The sequence below is a fragment of the Trachemys scripta genome, chromosome 1 (assembly GCF_013100865.1).
Source record: "Trachemys scripta elegans isolate TJP31775 chromosome 1, CAS_Tse_1.0, whole genome shotgun sequence".
Classification (NCBI taxonomy): domain Eukaryota; kingdom Metazoa; phylum Chordata; order Testudines; family Emydidae; genus Trachemys; species Trachemys scripta.
Window position 1 is genome coordinate 303,815,475 of NC_048298.1, and position 21,496 is coordinate 303,836,970.

The following is a 21,496-nucleotide window of genomic DNA, read 5'->3' on the forward strand; positions in this document are numbered from 1 at the left end:
TAGGGTGACCAGACGTCCCGATTTTAGGGGACTTGTCCTGCGTCCCGACCTTACATTGGTTGGGACGCACTTTGTCCCGATATCGGGGGACCGTCTGGTGGAAGACTCAAGCCGGCACTGCTCACCTCTTCTTCCTGGGCCCTGAGGCAGCTCAGCTGAACTCCCAGCGCCTGCCTGCCCGCCGGCAGGAGCCTGCAGAGTGCTGCAGCCCCACTCCCCAGGCACGCACAGAGACGGCGAGGAGGTCTCCCCACTGTGTGCTGCAGGGGCGGGGGGGCTTGTAGGCGCCAGCAGCGAGCCCCCCGCCCCTGTCCCCGCCCCAAGCGACCTTAGGAGCCAGAGGGACAGGACCTGCCTGCTGGATGCTCCCTGGGAGCCGCTCCAGGTAAGACTAGCACTGCCTGGGACTCACCTGGCCCCCTGGCAGGTCCCTCTGATGGGGGGGAGGGCCTCTGCGTGCTCACCCCCTCCCTCCCCGAGGGGGAAGGTGGAGATGGAGCGGAGGCAAGCTGGTGGGGGTCAAGCTGGCGGGGGGCGGGGTGTGAAGCTGCCTGTGGGTTCTCAGTTTTTCCTGTGCTCCGGCATTGTTTTTTGTTTTGCTCTGCCGCCCACTAGGGTTTTTTTTTTTTTTTTGGCTCGGTTCCCTCCCCCCCCGCGTCCTGATATTTGACCTCTGTCATCTGGTCATCCTACTGCCCCCAAGCAATCTCCTGAAGCCTAGCAGCCTCAGAAATGAAGCCCAGCCCAGGAGAGATCTGTTTGGCAACACCAGCTGTGACAACACCTTTGTTTGAAAGTCTCTCCAGATTCTTCTTTGGAGTGATTGCTAGCTGAAGAAAGGAAAGTGTTGAGGACAAACAGGCAATTAAACACTATTTGCCAGAATTATACAATAGTGAACATTATTTCAGCTTGTCTTTAAAAAACAAGCTGCAAAAAATATTACAGCCTGGGACTACTATTTGATATTCCTATGAGCATCAAGATGTGGAAGCCTAAAACAACATGGAAAAGGGAACACACAAAGCAAAGAAAGATGGAGAGTTCTGTCTATGGGGCAAAGTTCACGTGTTTTTATTATATATACAAATACATACACACAAATGTGTGCACTGTACTGTGTGTATATATAGATAGATATATATATATTTACATCTATATTCACAAAGAAACACCCTGAAGTAGATTTAAAGGCCATATCCAGGAACAGAAGATATGAACTCTAGTATTTGTACTAGAATATATTTTATATCTGTACAAAAAACCCAAATATGCATATATTCATATGGTATAAAGCTTATTAACAAAAAATATTCTGCTACTACCATTAGGTATAAAGCTTATTAACAAAAAATATTCTGCTACTACCATTAGGTTAAATAGATGGTTTTACAAGATTCTTTAATAATGCAGTATAGAACATTTCTAAAACTAGAACCAAAATAAAAATACATAAATGGGTTTCTATTCACAGGAAAATAGTTGTTCAATATGATTACATTTCATATTCCAGAATAGGGAAACGTAGCAAAATTTTATAAATCTCCTGGGATGCAATTTAATTACTGCATTCATTTAGAAAAATAGACTTTTAGGATGAACAAAGCTGATTCACTTCCCCTTTCCCCAACAGTATGTCTATCTTTTCCCTCTCTTGTTTCCAGCTGGTGGTTTCTTCAGCTGAAGAAGTTGCCCTCCTGTCCCAAAACCTGTAGATGCAGGATTAGACACCCCAAATGTCAAGCCAGCCGATGCTGTGATGCCAGGATTACTGAAGTTAAACCCAGATGTAGTTGAGCTGCCAAAGCCTTGTATGGGAAGGAAAAATATTTTAAAATCAGAAGTCAGTTAAATCATAACTTCAGATTTGCCCTCACTCCAAATTTACCAGGGATAGTTACTTATTGAATTACTAGTAATTACACTACTCTGAAGATATCAAAGTGGACCCACAATACTATGTCACATTCCTAACACACAGTTTTAGATTTGCTGCATTGAATCAGAGGCATACAGTGCTTGCACTGTAACATCTAAGTTACTATACCCTATAGCATAATAGTTATTTCACTTTGTTATTATCTGTATTACAGTAGCATCTAGAGTTTTCAACTGAGATTGGAGCCCTACTCTGCAAGGCACTGTGCATGTCTGTCCATGTCTCTGCATTACAATCTACCTAGACAAGCCAGACAAAGGGTGGGAGAAGTAGAGGCAGGTGAAGTGACTGGCCTGTGGTCTCTCAGCAGATAAATGGCATATCTGGAAGAGAGCTAACAGTCTTGTGCCCTCTTAACAAGACCACATAGTCTTCCTAATATGTGCAACACAGGTCCTAACCTAAAAGGGAAATAAGTAAACACTAAACATCCATGCCAAGTTTTAGCTATTTAAAAAAGCCCTTTTGAATTTGTGTACAAAAGACAGCAAGCTTTGGAAAAAACAAAGAATAGTTCAGAAGATGTTGCTAAAGTAAACAAATGAAATCCATCAATCTTCCTTTAGACTGAAAGTGAACATGAGAAATTTTGTTCAAGAATTTACAAAATAGAACTGGTCAAATACTAACTGTTTTGCAATAATAAGCAAGTAAAAACACCAAGTTCTGTTCACTCAGATTTGTGAGGTCATATTAGTTATGCATAGGTATTTGGACAATAGTTGGATATTTATGAAAGTGTTAAAGAATCTTAAGATTTTCTGAAAGATTAGCATGATTCATAACTGCAATTCACAGCAGAAGTTAATTATTCATCCTTCTCCTGTTTAACAACTTTCAGGGAGATGATGATTGCGTGTGATTGGTCACGTTAACGAATATGTGAATTAATCTATTTAACAATCATGAAAAGGATAAAAATCATTTACTGAACACAAATAATTGAAACATTAACAGAAATTAGGATTGGTTCACAAGCTATTCACAGGCAGAAAAGGAGCTAAACCCTTAATGAGCATTATTTATAACAAGTAGTTTAACCAGTACTAGTTACAAGTATAAAAGTCATAAAATGAAAGCATCTCCATATTCATATTCAGTATCACTGCCACAATGCTATAAACATTTCTGTAGGTTTGGAAAAACACATCCTAATTTACTTCCAAAATATGCCTCATTTGAGTCGCAAAGTTATCTATGTTCCACACAAATTTGATGTCCTCTCACTTCTATTGAAAATTATTTGTATCAGAAATAAAGAATCATGAAACTCAGTTTCAAGTTATTTACATTAAAGGAATAAATCCTACAGCACTTTAAGACTTGTGCATAAATAACTGTGTGAACACTTCAATTTGGAACTTTGTCCATCACCTGGGTGCTTCATGCCAAATAGAAACACACATAGGTACAAATGCTATACTGGCCTCTTCAAGAGTGAGGCAAATAAAACTTATATCCTACACCTTGATTGTAACCCATTATGATAATTCAGTTACTGCCTATGCAGATCCTCGCTCTTGGGATACCACTTTTGACTCATGACTTATTTTGAAGATTTTCATATGTTGAAATATTTTATGTACTTGCTTCTTGATGCAGAAATTGTTATGCAGGAGGTCAGACTAGGTGATCATAATGATCCCTTCTGGCCTTAAAAATTATGAATATATGGAACAGTAAGAATTAGTGAAGTACTAATCCCTAATTCAACTGCTTTTTCATATCAAATTAGAAATATGATCAAGGAAATGCCATGAATATGATTAGACTTTAATAATGGATTCAGTGAAACTTTTGTTTGATCTAACTCTGCCAAAAGGATTAAGCCATATGCAAAATGTACTAAAAAAACAACCTATCAGATTAACCAGATAGTTCTCTTTTTGCTATAATTACAGATTTGGTGGAAAAACCTTCATTATGCACACAACTGATCTTTCTTTTAAGAAAAGAATACCTTACAGTAACCGTGGTTCTTTGAGATATGCATGTGGATCCCACTCTAGGACTAGCATATGATTCCTGTGCATGAGATTGCAATCTCTGAATAGCAATGTCTGTTGAGCCATGCTGCAATGTCCTTGTGCCCCCCATCCAAGAGCATCATGGGCAAAGCAACTACAACCATCCCTCAGTTCCTTCAGAATCCCAGGTAATAAGGACTCTAAAAAGTGGCAATGAAGGGCAGGTCCTGGGATGCACACGGATGACACCACCACCAAAGACTCCAGTTACAGTAGATTAAGTAACCCGCCTTTCTTCAGGTATGTGTCTGTGTGGATCTCCCTTTAGGTGCCCCATCTGAAAGGTGAGATAGAGGAGTTCTGACTACCACTGATTAAAAAGTGATTATAACACTTTCCTGCCAGATCTGTCATCTGATCTTGTGGCCAGGTCATGGGCATAGTGTAACAAAAGGAAAGGGATCACTCGAATAACTGTCTTGCAGATTTCAGATGTAGGGATGTTTCTGAAGCATGCAGAAGAGGCAGCCTGTGTGCTAGTGAAATGAGCTGTGATGTTTAGAGGAAGAGGTGTACCAGTCATGTGAGAAACTGAAATACACTGGTTAATCCATTTAGATATCCTCCTGGAAGAAGTGGTGTGCCCCTTAAAAGTGCTACTTATGGCAACGAAACAATACTAGGGAGTCTGCCTAAAGGGCTCTGCCCTATCAAGATAATATAACAATGCTCTTGAAACATCCAAGTTGTTGATTTTCTTCCCTCCTTCAACCCCCCCCCCCCCCCCCCCCACGGAAGACTATGGCTTTTGGAAAGAAAATGGAAAGATTAACAGATTGATTCAAATCCAAGCCTGACACAACTTTGAGAATAAATTTGTGAGGAAGTCTCAACACCATCTAACCTCTGTTTAATGTTGTGTAAGGAGGGCTAGCCATGAAAACGTCTTATTTTGCTGACCTTCCTGGTTGATGCAATGGCAACCAAAAAAGGCCATCTTGACAGCAAGGTAGTGTGGAGTGCATTCAGAGAGAGGGTCTCCATGAGGTTTGTAGGAACAATAGTAAAATACCATACCAGAAGATGTTTTGTAGCTAGCAGGTAAGTATATAGTAACCGCTTTAAAAAGCTGGATACAGGGAGGCAAGGGAGAGAAAATAAACATGACTGTACTGGAGAATGGCATGCTAAGCTCATTATAAGGTGGACCATAACTGAACTAAGAGTCCAAAGTGTTTCAAATACAAAGTATAATCAAGGACTTTAGGTATAGGAGCCTCCATTAGGTCAAGGTTGTGTGGGGCTGCCCAAATTGAAAATCTTTTCCATTTACAAGAATAAATTTTTCTTGAGGAATGCTTTCTGCTTTGCAGTAGGATCTTCTGTACTTGTAGAGAACAGTAAATCAATAGCACTCAACCAGCCAATATCCAGGCTGTCAGATGTAACAATTTCAGGTCTGGATTTAGTATTTGACCTTGATTCTGTGATACTATGTTTGGACAGTCTGAAAGTGGTATTAGATGCTGAATAAATGTCTTGAGGAGATCTGTTAGCTCCTTATTGGCTGAGACAATTCAGGCTATCAGGATCAGTATGAATTTTGCATATCACTTTGGTTATCAAAGTAATGGGTGAAAACATGAGTCTTTGATCCCATGGTACACAAAAAGTGTCTTAGAATCCTGGACTCATGTCTCCATTGGAGCAACAGGCTGGACACTATGTGCTGTTTGATGACAAGTCTATAATGGGATATTCCCATTGGTGAAATATTGACATGATGGAGTTCTTCAGAGATCATTTGTGGCTGGTAATGGATTGGCTGATTAGGAGGTCTCCTAAATCATTGCCAACTCCTAGAAGATGAAGAATTACTTGGGTTATCCGCTGTTGGCACTACGTCCATAACTTTCATTGCCTCCTGACATAGGAGTGATAAGCAAGAACCTCTTTGCTGATGGTACTGTCTCTGAGAATCTGAATCGTGGAATTCTGTAAAATAGGTATGAATGCAATGCACGCTAATCCGACTGCTTGTAATTCTAAAATGTATATGGGTGGAGTCACACTTTTTAGGGATCAAGTTCCTTGTATATGGAGATGGCCAAGACGTGTGCCCCCACCTGTTCTTGATGCATCTGTGATCAGTATCTTTGTAGGAGGAGGGGTGGAATGCTCTTGAGGTCTGACCTTCCAGTCAGTGCTGATAAAATGTGAGCAGGACCATAATTTAAATACCCATTTTATTTCTCCTGGGGTGATACACAGACTTTAGCCAACACTGTAATGGGCATAGGTAAAGTTTGGCTAGTGGTGTCCCATACATGCCAAACTGATATGTGGCCAATAAGTTTGAGGCAGTTTCTTATTGCAGTTGATGGATTTATTTTGATACTGGTAATGATCATTTGGATAGACAGAACTCTGTTGTTGGAAGATATGCCTTTAATGATTTGCAATTGACTAAGGCACCTGTAAGTTTTATTGTCTGTGATAAACAAACAGAGATAGTTTCTCTCAAAAATTCTCAATGGAGCTCCAGCTGTCTGAAAAGGTGAAGGACATAGATCCAGGCTGTGGTGACTTCCTGATGAGACCTGTCTTTGATCAACCAATCATCTATATATGAGTAGATGTGAATGCCTCATCATCTCCTCAGCTGTGCTGCCCTATTCCCAGACACTTAGTGAAAACTGTCGCTGCTCTGGAAAGACCAAACAGTAGAACATTCTATTGGTAATGATTGAGACTCACTGCAAATTGTAGATATTGCCTGTAGGCTACCTGAATTGCAGTATGGAAGTAGGAGTCTTGGAGGTTGAGAGCCACAAACCAGTCCTGAGCCTAGGAAAGGGATGAAGAAGGTGAGCATTCCTATCCTAAATCTGAGACAGTGTATATGTTTAGTCCTCTCGAGTCTAGGATAGGAAAAAGACACCCTTTTTGTTTTGAAACAAAAATATCAAGAGCAGAAACCCCTTCCCTTGTACTCTAGAGGTACCTCCTCTTTGGCTCACAAGCAAAGCAGGGAAGCCATTTTTTTAGCTTTTTGTAAGAAGGATTCATGAAGAGGGATGGGGAAGGGTAATGGGGCAAGGAAACAAACTGGATGGCGCACCATATGAGACCACTTCCAGCATCCATTGGTTCAGCTGTAATTGCAGTACAAGCCTGATGGAGGAAAGCAAACCAGAATCCGAAGGCAGGATCTGGGGATGACTCTTGCCTGATTTTGTTGTGGTTCTTAAACCTTGTGTCATACCTGCAGTCTGGAAGCAGACTAAGACTGATCAAAGACCAAGAAAGATTAGCTCCTCTGAGAGAACCTTGGTTTCTTTCTGGGCAGTTACTCAGAAGACTGTTGCTAAGGGTAAGTAAGGGTCTTCTATTGAGACTGCCCTTGGTATCTCAAAGGGCCTGTCATTTGGGGCTGAGGCACAGGATGCTCAATGAGCAAAGTGTGGCCCTGGAGGCCTTAGGGAGTGTAAGGCATCACTGGTGACCTTCAGTAATGATGGTTTTCAACTCTTCTCTGGAGCCGTCAGGAGTTATCTGATGTGGGACAGGGTTTTGCAAAGACGACTTGATAGGTTTGTATTCGTAGCGGAGGTGACACCGACAAATAAACTAGACCTTTTTGGAAGAAAGGCTTATTTGGTTCTTGGTCTTTTGGAGGGTTTTTAGACTGTTTAGATTTCTTGTGGGCAGAAGAGAGACCATTAATGAACTTGGAATTGGGTGGTTACAAAATTGTCCCTTTTGGGGTAACTGGTACTCCTTTTCCATTCCTTAAGCAGTCTGAAGCAAAGTTGTTGACACCTGATAGAGTTTTAGCTGGTTCTAAGATGCCCTCATTAATTGACAGTGCTATTCTGGCTGGAGCAGCAGAATGCAGCATATCTGAAAGCTTGGGACCTGACTGTTTCTCCTGTGAATGCTATTCTTGCTCCTCCCTGTCTACAGATGGGGGTGTGGTACAGAAAGGGACCATGGCCTGTGTTTTAGTGAGTGGTAAGATGGAGACCAGCTCCTGGATACTCTAGATGGAGGTCGTCAGTATGCCCAATAGGACCAACAGGGATCCACCTGGCTCTGGTAACGCTGATCAGACCATTGCCATGCCTGAGATGGATGAGTCAAGGCTCTGAAGTGAGCATCCCTGGTTTGTAGAGCAAGGCTTTCTCCTGGTCTCTGTGACTGAAACCGCTAGACGGCAGAATGAAGGTGTTCCCCAGTGAAGGAGAAAAAGAGAAAACTTTCTCTAGACGTGGCACTGATCTTGAGGAGGACTCAGTACCAAGAGACCAGAGGTGTGTACGAGTGCCCACCGTAGTGACATTGATGTGGAATGTGGTGCCAGAGACTTAGCTTCTACCTTTAACCATTAATTAAGGCTTCTATTGGGAGTGCCAACGTCGATAGCTTCCAGCATTGTCATGAGTAAGCACAGAAGGTGCCCTGTGCTTTTTCAGTACTGAGCCAGAAATTAAGTTGGTGTCATTTGTCTTTGGGCGCAGTCCTCCAGTCCCAGAGGAGAACGAGTTTTTGAATGTCTCCTTGTGGACAGAGGGGGATTGGTGCTGGGAGTAATATTCATTTGTCTGTTTAGATATTCATTCCCTAGAGAAGGCAATAATAGTCTTCAGTGCCATGGTGATAACCAATACTGAGGTAGTCTTCAATGGTCCTATATTCTTGCCTGACAGTGCTGTGGACTTCTTGCTAGTACTGACCTGGGGTGCTGTGTGCTGGCTAGCAGGGACACTGGATGACTGGGACTTAGTAACAAGCTCCCTTCCTCCACCGGCCCCCTCTCCCCCGCAGCATGCCACTCCCCACTCCTCTGCCTACCTCCAGGTGCTTCCTACCACCAAACAGCTGTTTGGCAGCACTTAGCGCATTCCAGGAGGGAGGGGGGAGGAATGGGGAGCCACGAACTGAGGGGAGGAGGCAGAGAAGAGGCATGGCTGAAGTGGGGATTTGGGGAAAGGGTTGGAATAGGGGCAGGGAGGAGCTGGAGTTGGGGTGGGGACTTTGGGGAAGGGGTTGGAATGGAGGCGGGGAAGGGGTGGTGCAACAGGGTGGTCCCCTGCTCCTGCCCTGAAGGGCTTAAAACAGCCAGGGAGCAGGGCTGGGCAAAGGAAAAGCTACAAGGCTGATTGGGGAAGCAGCCGCAGCTGGGCCATGCCCCAATCAGGCCTCAGCTGGCCTGTATAAAAAGGCTGGGAGCCAGGAGCTCAACAGTCTCTCTCTGCCTTCAGAAGGAGAAGGGCCTGGCTGCAGCGAGCTAGACATAGGGTACCTGAGTGGAGCAGGGCTGGGGAAAGGCTGAGGAGCTGGGAAGCTCCAGCCTGGATAGCCCCAGGCCGCGGCCTACTAGGAGGCCAAGGGGTACTGGGGTTTGCAGAGGGCAGCCCATGGGTAGGCCAAGGCAGCAGGTCCAAACCCAACCTTACCTGTGATGAGTGGCCTATACTGCAGTCTGCCCCAGCGAACGGGGGATAGTTGGTGACTGACAGTGGCTTTATTCTGAGATGAGGTAGGGATAGTGGATGGGGGTTCCCCAGAGAGGGGAGACCCTAATACTAAGGGGTGTACTGCCAGGGGGCAGCACCCCAGATAAAAGGGCACAGGGAGGGACTCGGAGGCCAGAGGACAGGCAGATCACCGGCCTGCAGGGGGCGCTCCAACACTGAAATGAGCTAATTCCCGGAGACAACCAGCAGGAGGCACTGCAGGGGTGAGTCCGCCCTTCTACAGGTGGGAAGAGGCGGGGCAGGGGCGGACCCTCATGGAAGGGGTGGAGTGGGAGTGGGGCTTTGTACCTTTATATGAAAAGGTGTCAGTGATGCGGCCCTCGGGCCAATGTACTAGTCCTCATGTGGCCCTCATGGTGATTTGAGTTTGAGATCCCTTCCCAAGATGGAACTGGTCTCTTCTCATGGCCTGAAGTCCTTCTCATGGACTGTTCAAGGAGCTATACATTTATCCAACTGTCCCTGGATTTTCTTGTCTTGGCCAAAAAAGGAAGTGTATCCCTGCAGCAGCCTGGAACATGGCTCCCACCAAGACAAAAAAAAAAAAAAGACAGCGGCTCTGGCCATCTGTAAATGGAATGAGCCTCACAGTGGGCATGCTCTGAAGCCTGAGGGCTTTGAATCTGCCATTTTAAGCAAAAAGTGGAGAGAAAAAAGTTAGTTACTTTCCCCCCCCCCCCTTTTGGCAACAGTGCAGTAAAACAAAGAAAAGAGGGGGAATTTAAAGGGAACTAATCATGACGGACTAACTAAAAGAAGCAAATTTTGCTAAGAGGTAGTGGGTAGTCACTGCTTGTTCCATCTCATTGCTGGGGTACTAAGAAGAAACTGAGGAATGGTTCCTGCTGCTCTGCCCTTTATGCTCTCAGATGGGGGCAAGAGAACATGCATGGTACAGGGTGGCCTAACAGATACCACTATTCCAAAGCTCTGATCTCGTGCACATCCGGTGCATACATGCATGAAGTAGGACCGACATGGACACAATCGAAGAAGAAAACTTGATACAATATTGCATAAAATATAAATAAGATAGAAAGATACTGCATTACTAGATATATTGTTGTATGGGTAAAAAGTTGGCTGCTAGTGGAAGCAGTGAGTAAATATTAAACTGTGTGTGTGTGTGTGTTTTGTATTAAAGTGAGGGAAGGTTGCTAGTGGGGCCCAGAAAGGATCAACTTGGGGAACTACATTTTTCATTCTAAGACAGTGTAAACTATACAATTAAATTGGACATGGAATAGATCAAAAGTTGGGAATTATCTGTGAATCCTAGAGATGGGTTGTGATAAATGACGGGGGGTAGCTCCCTTTTATGGACACCCATAGTCAGTAGCTATAGAATCCTCCTTAACCACTGTACCCTAATTGCCTTAACTGTAAAGGGTTAAGAGAAGCTTAACCTGAGTTGGCACCTGACCAGGGGAACCAATAAGGAGGCTATACCCTTTCAAATTGAAAAAAACTGCTGGGTGTGGGAGGTTTTTTCTTGGTCCCTCAGCCTGGAGAGAGGGGAAGGCAGCAACAAGCTGTAAGCTTTAAGCCAGTTATGGGAAATCATCAGCATCATACCTAGAAAACTCTTAATTTGGAACTCCAGATACGTAAGTAGCATAGGAAAAGTTAAGACAGATGTGACTAGGAAACTTTTTGGTTGTTTTGGTTTGTGGATTCCTCTGTGCTAACCCCAGGTGCTTTTGTTTTGCTTGTAACCTTTAAAGCTGAACCCTAAGAAAGTTATTTTTGGTGTTTAATCCCTAAAGCTTAAGTTTTCAGATGTGTTTCTCTGAATAAATTTTACCTTTTTTTTTTTTTTTTTTTTTAAAGAATCCTTTGATTCCAAAGTCCTTAGACAAGGGCTTGGTCTGTGCTCACATTGCTAAGACAACTGGTTGGTATTTTATTCTCAAGCCTCCCCAGGAAAGGCGGTGAACGGGCTTGGGGGGGAGGGGGGTTGTGTGGGGGGAGAATAGGGATTCCAAGTGACCCTTCCCTGAATATTTGTGAAAATCACTTGATGGTGGCAGCTATATCTGTCCAAGGCAGAAGACTGTGCCTTGGAAGAGTTTTAACCTAAGCCGGTAGAAGATAAGCTTAGGGGGTCTCTCATGAACCCCCGAGTTCAGATTTGGGGGGGGGGGTAATACCCTGACATGGGCAGATTAGAAAGAAATTTATGGTAACATATCTTAGGGAAGAGGAGTCAGATCTAAACTCAAGAGCTGCAATAATGACACATACATGCTCCCCTAGACCCAAACCACCCTACTGACTCTGATTAAAGAAAAAGCTGCAGAAACAAAATACAATTCTCATTACCTAGGACAATCACAAGGTTCTACAAAACAATGGTCTCAGTGCTGAAGTACTGCAAACAGTGCCTGGGGAAGAAGACTGACTTAAATGACAGATTGTTTTTTTTTTTTTTTAAATAAGTGTATCCAAGCCCAGTTACTCCATAAAGTAAATCTATACTGTAAAATCACATTCAATCCAGAGGCCATCTGACACAGACAAAGATTAATGTATTTATACACTATTAAAGTTATCTGGAGATTTGATTTCCATAATCTCTTCAATTTAAATGATAGTTTAGATTTGCAATATGGTTTAAGTGATTCATAACATTTCTTTATCGATCTCCCAGTTCAGAAAAGCTTTTGAACACATGCTTAAAGTTAGGCATATGTTTCAGTTCCTTGCCGAATCAGGGTTTTAATGAACACTTCCGCTTTGCAATACAAAACGTTAAAGTACTGCATGCCTTAAGCCTTTTATACCATTCATTTAAAAATGTTTAATACTAAAGTAACAAAGTTGCTTATGAAGATTAAGCAAGTTTTGCACTTCGTAGTAATTCAATGGGAAAAAAGGTTACTAACCTTCTGTAACTGTTTTTGTGAGATGTGTTGCACATGTCCATTCCATGTGTGTGCACGTCCTAAGCACACTCACTGGAAGATTTTTCCCTCAGTGGTACCCACCGGGGCAGCTCGAATGCCCTCTGGTGCCATGCACCTATAGCGCCGTTATAAAGTGCCCAGCCAACTCTGCACCCTCTCAGTTCGTTGTTTCTGGAAAACTCTGATGCAGAAGGGCAGCAGGGTGGGTCGTGGAATGGACATGTGCGATACATGTTGAAGAGCAACAGTTATAGAAGGTTAGTAACTGTTTTTCCTTCTTTGAGTGATTGCACATGTGCATTCCACTCTAGGTGACTCCAAAGCAGTGGAGGGATCAGAATTCATGGACATACTGACTGCAGGACAGCTCGACCAAATTTGGCATCATCCCTGGACTGTTGAGTGATGGTATAATGGGAGGAGAATGTGTGCACCAATGACCAGGTTGCTGCTTTACAAATATCCTGAGTAGGGATCTGTGACTGGAATGCTGTTGCTGATGCTTGCAACTTTGTGGGATGAGCAGTCAGGTTAGCTGATAGCAGAACACCTGCCTGGTCATAACAAGTATGAATGTATGAGGTGATCCAGGACGAAACTGTCTGTGAAGAGACTGGGAGACTCTTCATCATATTAGATACAGCTACAACAGCTGGGTAAATTATTGGAACAGTTTAGTCCTTTCTATGTAGAAAGCCACATAGTGCATCTAACATCCAACGAGTGAAGATGTGGTTCCTCCCTATTTACATGCAGCTTCGGGTAGAAGACAGGTGGGTAGGTAGATTGCCTGACTGCTATGAAATTGCTAAGCCACTTTTGGGAGGAAATAGGTGAGGACATAAATGCACCTTATCTTTAAAGAAGACTGTGTACAGAGGTTCTGATGTGAGGGCATGGAGATCCGAGATCCTTCTGGCCGAAGTGATGGCCACTAAGAAAACCACTTTCCAGGAGAGGTATAACAAACAGCAAGTATCAGGGGGTAGCCGTGTTAGTCTGTATCTACAAAAACAACAAGGAGTCTGGTGGCACCTTAAAGACTAACAGATTTATTTGGGCATAAGCTTGAAGTGAGGTTTTTACTCACGAAAGCTTATGCCCAAATAAATCTGTTAGTCTTTAAGGTGCCACCAGACTCCTTGTTGTTTTTAACAAACAGCAAGTTGCCCAAGATTCAAACTGTGGTCCCATAAGCTTTGATAGATCAAGTTCAGGTCTCAGGGAAGAACAGGCTCTCTTACTTGAGGGTATAACCTTTGTAGGCCCTCAAGGAATCAAGCAGACATGTCATTTGAAAAAATGGACCGGTTATCCACCCAAGAGTGGAAAGTTGATTTTGCTGCAAGGTGAATTTTGACAGAGGAAATAGCTAAGCCTTGCTGCTTCAGGTATAAGCGATACTCAAGAATTTCTTGTAAGAATGACTGTGTGGGTGAAGCCCTGCATTGGGATGCCCAGAGAACCGCTTCCACTTTGAAAAGTAAGTATCCCTGGTGGAGCTCTTTCTACTACCTAATAGGACCTGATGAACTTGCTCTGAGCAAGCCTGCTCTCTGGGAGTTAGCCATGGAGCTTTCAGGCTGTTAGGTGAAGGGAGCTCAGGTTCAGATGGAGCATCACTGAGAGGCCTAGCAGAGTGGAGAATCCGTGTTGATGGGGCCATGCTGGGGCTATCAGACGAACTCGGACCTGGTCCTGGGTGATCTTTAGCAGTACTCTGTGCACGAGCGGGATAGGGTTAAAAGCATAATAAAGATGTCCTGTCCATGATATCAAAAAGACGTCCATAATAAAACTTGGACTGTGACCTCGCCGGGAGCAGAACTGGTGACACTTTCTGTTGTACCAGGTTGCAAATAGATCTGAGAAGTCCTCCACTGCTGGAAAACGTCCCTTGCCACATCTGGGCAAAAGGACCAGTCGTGGTGATTGGAGAAAGTCCTACTGAGGCGATCTGTCAGGTCTTTTTGCGTTGCCAGAAGGTACGAGGCCACAAGACTGATTGAGTGGGCTGTGCAAAATTCCCATAACTGAATCGCTTCCTGACATAGGAGGGAAGAGCAAGCTCCTCCTTGCCTGTTAAGATAAAACATGGCTGCAGTGCTGTCCATAAGAACAAACAGGTTTCTGCCCATAATGTGTGGCAGGAAGGCCTGACAGGCCAGGTGAACTGCTCTGAGTTCCCCGACACTGATGTGGAGTGAAAGTTCCTCCAGAGACCAAAGGCCGTAAAAAGGGAATGCCCGCACAAACAAACAGTGAGCAGATCCAACCACCAACTGTGGGAGATGAGGACCCACAGAGGTACTATGAGTGTGAAGTCCAGATGGTAGCGGTTTGGTGAGTACATTGAGGCCAGCCATGTCTGGAGGGGTGTGAGGTGCAGTCTTGCCTATTGTACCACATATGTGCACAAGGCCATGTGACCTAAAAGTCTCAGACAATTTTGGGCTGTTGTGACTGGACGACTCTTGAGGTGAATCATCAGGGATGCGATTGTCTGGAAACGACCGTCTGGGAGGTAGGATCTGGCCTGAGTAGAGTCGAACACCACTCCAATAAACTCTATCCTCTGTGCTGGTGCGAGGGTAGATTTCTCTACATTTATCAGAAGGTCTCGGGCTTTGAACATCGACTGCATAAGCTGAACGCTGGACACTTCCGGAGCCCTGGACCAGCCCTTGACTAGCTAGTGGTCTAGTTAAGGTTAGACCTGCACCCCTAACCTCTTCAGGAAGGCTGTCACTACCGCCAGACATTTTGTAAACATCCGTGTAGCTGCAGATAGGCCGAATAGGAGGGTTCATTACAAATCTGAGGAACCTGATGACATATTGGTATATTGATATATGTAAAAAGGCATCTCTTAAATTGAGGGCAGCATACCAGTCCCTGGGATCTAGGAAGGGGATAATGGATGTCAGGGATGGTCTAGATAATACTTAGTCCTGCCTTGAGTGCAGGGGACTGGACTAGAAGATCTCTACAGGTCCCTTCCAATCCTACAATTCTATGAACTATGTATAAATATAAGAAAAAGAAGACCACAGAGAACTTGCCAAAGCAAGGATAGCAGTCCCAGTGACCATCACAGGTGTTAAGAAGGAACTGAGAGGGCATGGGGCTGGCTGGGCACTTTATACCAGCGCTATAGGCATGCAGCACCAGAGGATGCTTGAGCCACCCCAACGGGTACAACTGAGGGAAAAATTTCCAGCAACAGTGCTTGGGACATGTACATTCTTAGGGTGGAATGCACATGTGCAATCATTCAAAGAAGAACTTGACATTTTTATCATTAATATATGAAAAATTAGTAAATAACTTATTTTTGGCTTAATGTAGTTCAAGCAGCAGGAACCTGTAAGAAAATGTAATTATTATAAACGTAAAAAGATTTGAGCATTATATAAAAATATGCATTTGTTACTAAATACAAAGAATGCTAGCGTTCCAGTTTTGCAATATGCAGATTCTACCAACAGAAATGACATGCACTTTACCAAGATGTTATGCATCCATGAGCATTAGCCACCTCAATCAAGCAAATATTTATTTCCATTTTGTAATGTGCTGTTTTAAACTAAAGCATTCTTTAGGTCTCATTTGAAAGAAGAATCATCCTAAACTAAGAAAGAAAAAGCATGGATGCTACACAATAGAGATCAAAATTAATGCAGTCCTTAATTTATGTATTGCATCAAATAATATGAGCCAGAGGAGTCCACAGGAAAAATCAGCAATATTATTTCAGCGTTACTGAAAACGCTTGTGTTTTAGAAACAGTTGTAATTAGAAAAACAAAAGTAAAAACAAAAAAATACTATGATAAACCAATCCTGGAAGGCAGACATCTACTCTAGTTTTCTAGAAAGCAAAAGCGATGATAAACATATGTTCTAATAACTAAAGCGAATTACAAAATTAGACATGGGTGCCAAATGAAAGAGTCAGATTTCAAATACCCAAAGTTTGGGAGCAATGGGTCCAATATTCTACATCTATTTTATCACTAACAAAAGTGTAAGAATGAAATGAGTAATAAGTAGGAAGTTGCCAAACTGACAGCGGTATGAAATAAAAAATATATTCAGATGTTGAACTATATGAGAGGCCTCAGAATGAGACAAGTTTTCAAAATAAAATCCTTAACTTATATATAGGAATTATGAACATACAAACTGACAATTGCATACATAATTTGCCTTTCTGCATATAAAATGTAGGCATTTAGTTTTACAAAGGTATCCTTAAAGTTTAGTTATTGTAATTAAATTATGACTAAAAAAAAAAAAATAAGAGCATCTAACTATTGGTGAATTAAGCAGAATACATTTTAGAAAACAAAACTTAAAATAACCTTAAAAAGTCTACCTTTCCCTTGTATTCAAATAGCAAGCCGTGTCTCCTGTGCCTCAAACTACATCTGATGCGATTTTTTTTTTTAAACTGTAAATTATTAGAAAAACGGGAGCTATCATTTATTGAAATCAGTAGTTCCCTTCTAGGGAGACAGTAGCCAAAAAGGGGCATTTTAGGGGTTGATTTTTTTCCCCCCTCTAAAATAATCAATTTAGTTTAAAGCAAATATTTCTTTAGTTAAAATAACGTTTTTCAACAGTTTTATTGTAAAGGCAACTTTAAGCATGTACATGATATTGATTCAATTAGTTTTTTTAAAGTGAAACCTGCAGTTGGATTATACATTTGTACTTTTAAGACTAATTTGAATTCAAATAAAAGCAAACCTGCACTAAGACTTCCTGAGGGTTTATTTGTAGTTCCAAATCCGAACGATGGTGCGCCTGTGGCAGTGCTTCCAAAAGCAGAGCTACTTCCAAATCCTAGCGGAAGAGTAGTAAAAACATGCAACAACATAAAATGTAGGTAACATAGAACACTGCAATTTATAGTTTTTAGACAATTTAAAAGCTAAGAATTATTTTTAGTAAATCTATTTCACTACTCAAAGTGTCCTGATCTAAATGCAGCACTAACTGAATTCTGCAAAAAACAACCCCTCTACCCTGCCCCCAGCAATGCTCAAACAGAAAAGCATCTGAGAATCATAGAAAACTATTAGTAGTTTTATTTAAAAATCAGATACTGAATGGTAAGTATTAAGCTATAAACAATGACTGTAGTTAAATGGAAATGTCTGTGGTCAGTCACATTATTCTATAGCTATTAAAATACAAAGAGGATGAGTTCAATTTCACTCCACCACCAGTAGGTTAAAAACCTAAGCAAATTCAGACTTAAATTACATGAAAAGGCTAGGAATTCTAGCTCCAGTAACCTCAGGACTTGTCTACATGATAAAAAATTGCCCCATTTTAACTAAAGGTGTTATTTAAAACCAAATTTAGTTAAATGGGTGCCAAAGGCTGCATGGACACCTTTAATTTGGTTTAAACCCTGCTTATTTCAATTCAGCTTAAATCAATTAGGGATCAGTTTAAGATAAATCAAAATAAGCCACACTTCAATTGCAACTTCCTTGTGTAGACAAGACTTTAGCTGAGATGAAAAGTATGAGGTAAAAAGCTCTAATAATTAAGATAATAAAGTATTTGGCACTCTTAGAGGTAGAGATCACTGTAATAGGAAAACAAATACATGAAATTAGTTTGGTCACCAGGCTCTGATAACCTTATAACTACTAAGTTCGTACGAAATAGGATTTCATCAGAACTACTCAACTACATCCTTGCAGAAAAAGGGCAACCATCTTTTATTCTATAATTAAGTAATCTCAAGGAACAATTTGATTTAGTAGTTCTGAGATGTTTATATTTTGAGACTAGACCATTCAAAATTTGCTTAGAATGTAAGATTTTTGAAATACTGGTCACTATTAACGTATACAAGGAAAAGTAAGCACACATTTGATGGCTATGGGATAGGAAAGATTAAAAATCCATTCAGTAGCTTTAACTGATCCTTTTTAAAAGAGAACAGCATTCAAACTTGTTAAATGATACCCTTCTTTTCAAGCTTTAGTTAAAAAGCTATGAAAAATATTCACATTTTTAGCAGAACTGTAAAATCTACAGGTCTTAATTTACAAATATGAATTTTAAGGTTTATAATTGTAGTAATTCAGGACATGTAAAGTTCCAAAATATTGATTCTATAGACAAGAGGACTTTGCCTTTGTGCCAGAGAAATCTCTCTATTTTACAGGTGAAAAAATGCCACATATTGTATGAGTGTAAGGTTGGTCAGTGGAGCAACATTTCCCATTTTTTGCCCAATCCAATTATAAATGGATTATCAGATACGTGTTAGTACCATTAGTACAGGAATGTTGTTTTAATTAATGAAGGAGCAGGCATCTACACTCCAGGAATACTAACTATACGTGCAACTGTTAAGACTAACTTGTGAATATGACCAGTAAGAAATTTTGCAAGTGAAGAATGTAATTTAGAGAATGTGTGTCTAATAACCCATTATGATTACACTACTTGATTTAAGTATTTAATTTTCTGAAACCTTGAAGTATTTACTTTGTCCATTTATTTCCAAGAACCCCATTTCTCGATGTTTTTTTTTCTTCCCCCTGCTGTACTAAGTTCTCTTTGTTAAATTATTCTTCACCACGTGTCGTAAGTCCGTATGTTGCAGAATAAATTACAAACCCAAACAAAAGGAGTTAAGGATTTTACAAGATAATATACAATTACGGCAAAAAGTTATTAAAAAATTGCCTTCTTAAGCAAAGGGCTACTAAAGAAAGTTTAAAATTAAGGCTTCAAGATCTAGCCAGTAGTTAGCTCCTATTTACTTGCTAGGACAAGTTTGTGTAACTTGCATCAGCAAAATTTCTAGAAGAGTATCTGAACAAACTGTAGTTTACAACGTGTTTGAGGGCGGGACCAGGCCTTCCCTTTGTGTTTGTACAGCACCTAACATGCTATAGGGCTACTCAAAACAAGTAATGTAAATATATACTTCTTTTAGTCCACCTATGAAGATTAGTAATTTTTCCTGTTATCGGTACACACAAAATCTACTTCCATAGATAGTCAAATTTACACTTTGGCTGATGAGGATCATTCTGGAATTTATAAAGACTGTAACTAATTCCAAAGATAAGTAAAGTAGTTCATATTAAATGACTCATTTTAAAGATCTCAAACTACTGTAAATACACCGCACCACACAACATTAACAGCAAGTGAATTTTAATATCTATATAGTTCTGTGAAATTTACATGTTGATAGTCACTTTTCAGTTCACAGTTCACCTGTTGATAATAATCCTAGGTTTCAAGTGAGAAAGCAATATTCATTATTTTAAACTATCTTTTTTACATCACTACCTGCTCTTTAAGGCACAGCTCCTCTCCTGGAGGTTCTCCTACCTACTCCCTCCAGTCAGTCAAAAAATATTTGATTTAAACAAAAGAGAATTTTCCTCATTTTCAGAAGTTGTGAGGTTGAATAGCTTAACAAAAAGGATTTTGGATCTCAGCATTAAGAGGCAAACATTTTACAGAGCTGGATTCTGTACTAGAAAGCTATGTAGCAGAACATAATTATGCTTTGACAAACAGGTTCCCTGAATAAGTGCAAATTAGATAGTTTTCCAGTACAGTTTCTTATTAAATCCTTGAACTGATCAACAAGCTGAAATGTGTTTTAAGAGTTAGAACTCAATTGTACACAGGAGAAATTTCTTAATTAGGTTAACATACATTCTTCTGGCTGCTATTTCAAATCCAAATAAAATGGGATTGTCTTTAAAACTGTGGGTACCTACTTTTAAAGCCTTTAGTAAACTATAAATAAATTCAAGTCCTAGTTACAAAATAATTGGTACTTTCCTGGTTTCAAAAAAAAAAAATGCAACCCCAACATGCTTATCTTATGCCCATCTCTCTTGCATCTTTGGGTTCACTAAAAATGTCAACACTAGATTTAACCTTTGTGGTTTATCTTACTCTCGCTCTACAATGCAGATGACTTTTTCCCTTCAAGCGTCTTACTTTTGCCAAACTGAAGATTTACTTCTGAAACAGATCATCCTCTTAGTGAAGTTTAAAGTTTGTAATAAATTCAGATGTATTGTATAATTCAATGAAATATTAGAAAAGTTAAAGTGTACCTCCAAGGTTTGAAGAACCTAAGCCACTTGATTGCAAGCCAGTGCCAATACCTGAGCCGAATGGCGTTCCAAAACTAACTCCCAGAGATGGCTGTGGCCCTGGTATAAAAAAAATGAAAACAAACTTGCCTTACTCTTTCATGATAAAGAGATCCTTTATGTAATTATTTGATAAAAGTGAACATTATTTGCTTTTAACAAATTCCATTAAAGTCCCCCAAACTTTACCTCTTCAAAATTCTTCCCCAAACTGCCTCTATGTCCACCTGGTAAATCTAAGAAAATACTGAACACAATGTAAGGTGAAGCTACTTAAAACTAGCTAGTTACAATATATAGTGAAGTATTTTTGTTACAAATTCAGTCTAACCGTATAAACCTATTTTAATAATTTTATTAAAATCTTTTAAGAACGACACTTAAATGTGACACTATTTTGACACACATTCTGTTGAAAGCAGAAGGAGAATCTTTTTTAAAATCTAACTTTAAGTTAGTATCAAGTTCCAATTAAAAGAAGAGAACTGACACTAACATGACTAAAAAACATTGTGTTACCAATAGCCAATATATTTAATAACTAGAAACCTTCAAAGCTACTCATTTGAGTATTTTTCCAAATTTAAACAAACATTAAGTAGATAAAAAACAAGACAATGACTTTATTTTATTAAATTTATTGTTCATTTTAAAGCAAGTCAATTACACAACATGACAATTCAAACTTTTTCCACACAAAAATAATAACTGAGTTCTGTTAAGCTTTGCTACATTACACCATTCCAACCACCTGTTTAAATAAACATTTACAAAGGCACAATTTTGTGTACCTTAACTAATTAGATACATTCAAAATTTCAAATTCAGAAGTTTGTCCCATCATTTAAAAATTTTTAGAGACAGCAATTACCCTGCACGTTCACACTAAAATGCAGGATTGTCAAAAACCCATTTTCAGTCTGCCAAGCTTAAATTTATAGCCTTAGTTTGTTTTTCTTGTGGAGAATAGAATCACCTTGCTAGCCCCT

At 40.8% G+C, this 21,496-nt stretch overlaps 1 protein-coding gene across 1 annotated transcript in view; it reads right to left on the reverse strand.

Annotated features, from left to right (window-relative positions):
• Positions 1-617: 617 nt before the first annotated feature.
• Positions 618-21,496, reverse strand: part of NUP58 (nucleoporin 58) — a 55,013-nt gene continuing 34,134 nt past the window's right edge. The window contains exons 14-16 of the mRNA XM_034758735.1: positions 20,469-20,567; positions 17,104-17,199; positions 618-1,808 (exon numbers count right to left, since the gene is read on the reverse strand). Of these exons, the coding sequence (XP_034614626.1) occupies positions 1,639-1,808; positions 17,104-17,199; positions 20,469-20,567 (365 nt within the window). The 3' untranslated portion in view covers positions 618-1,638. The remainder of the gene's footprint in view (positions 1,809-17,103; positions 17,200-20,468; positions 20,568-21,496) is intronic.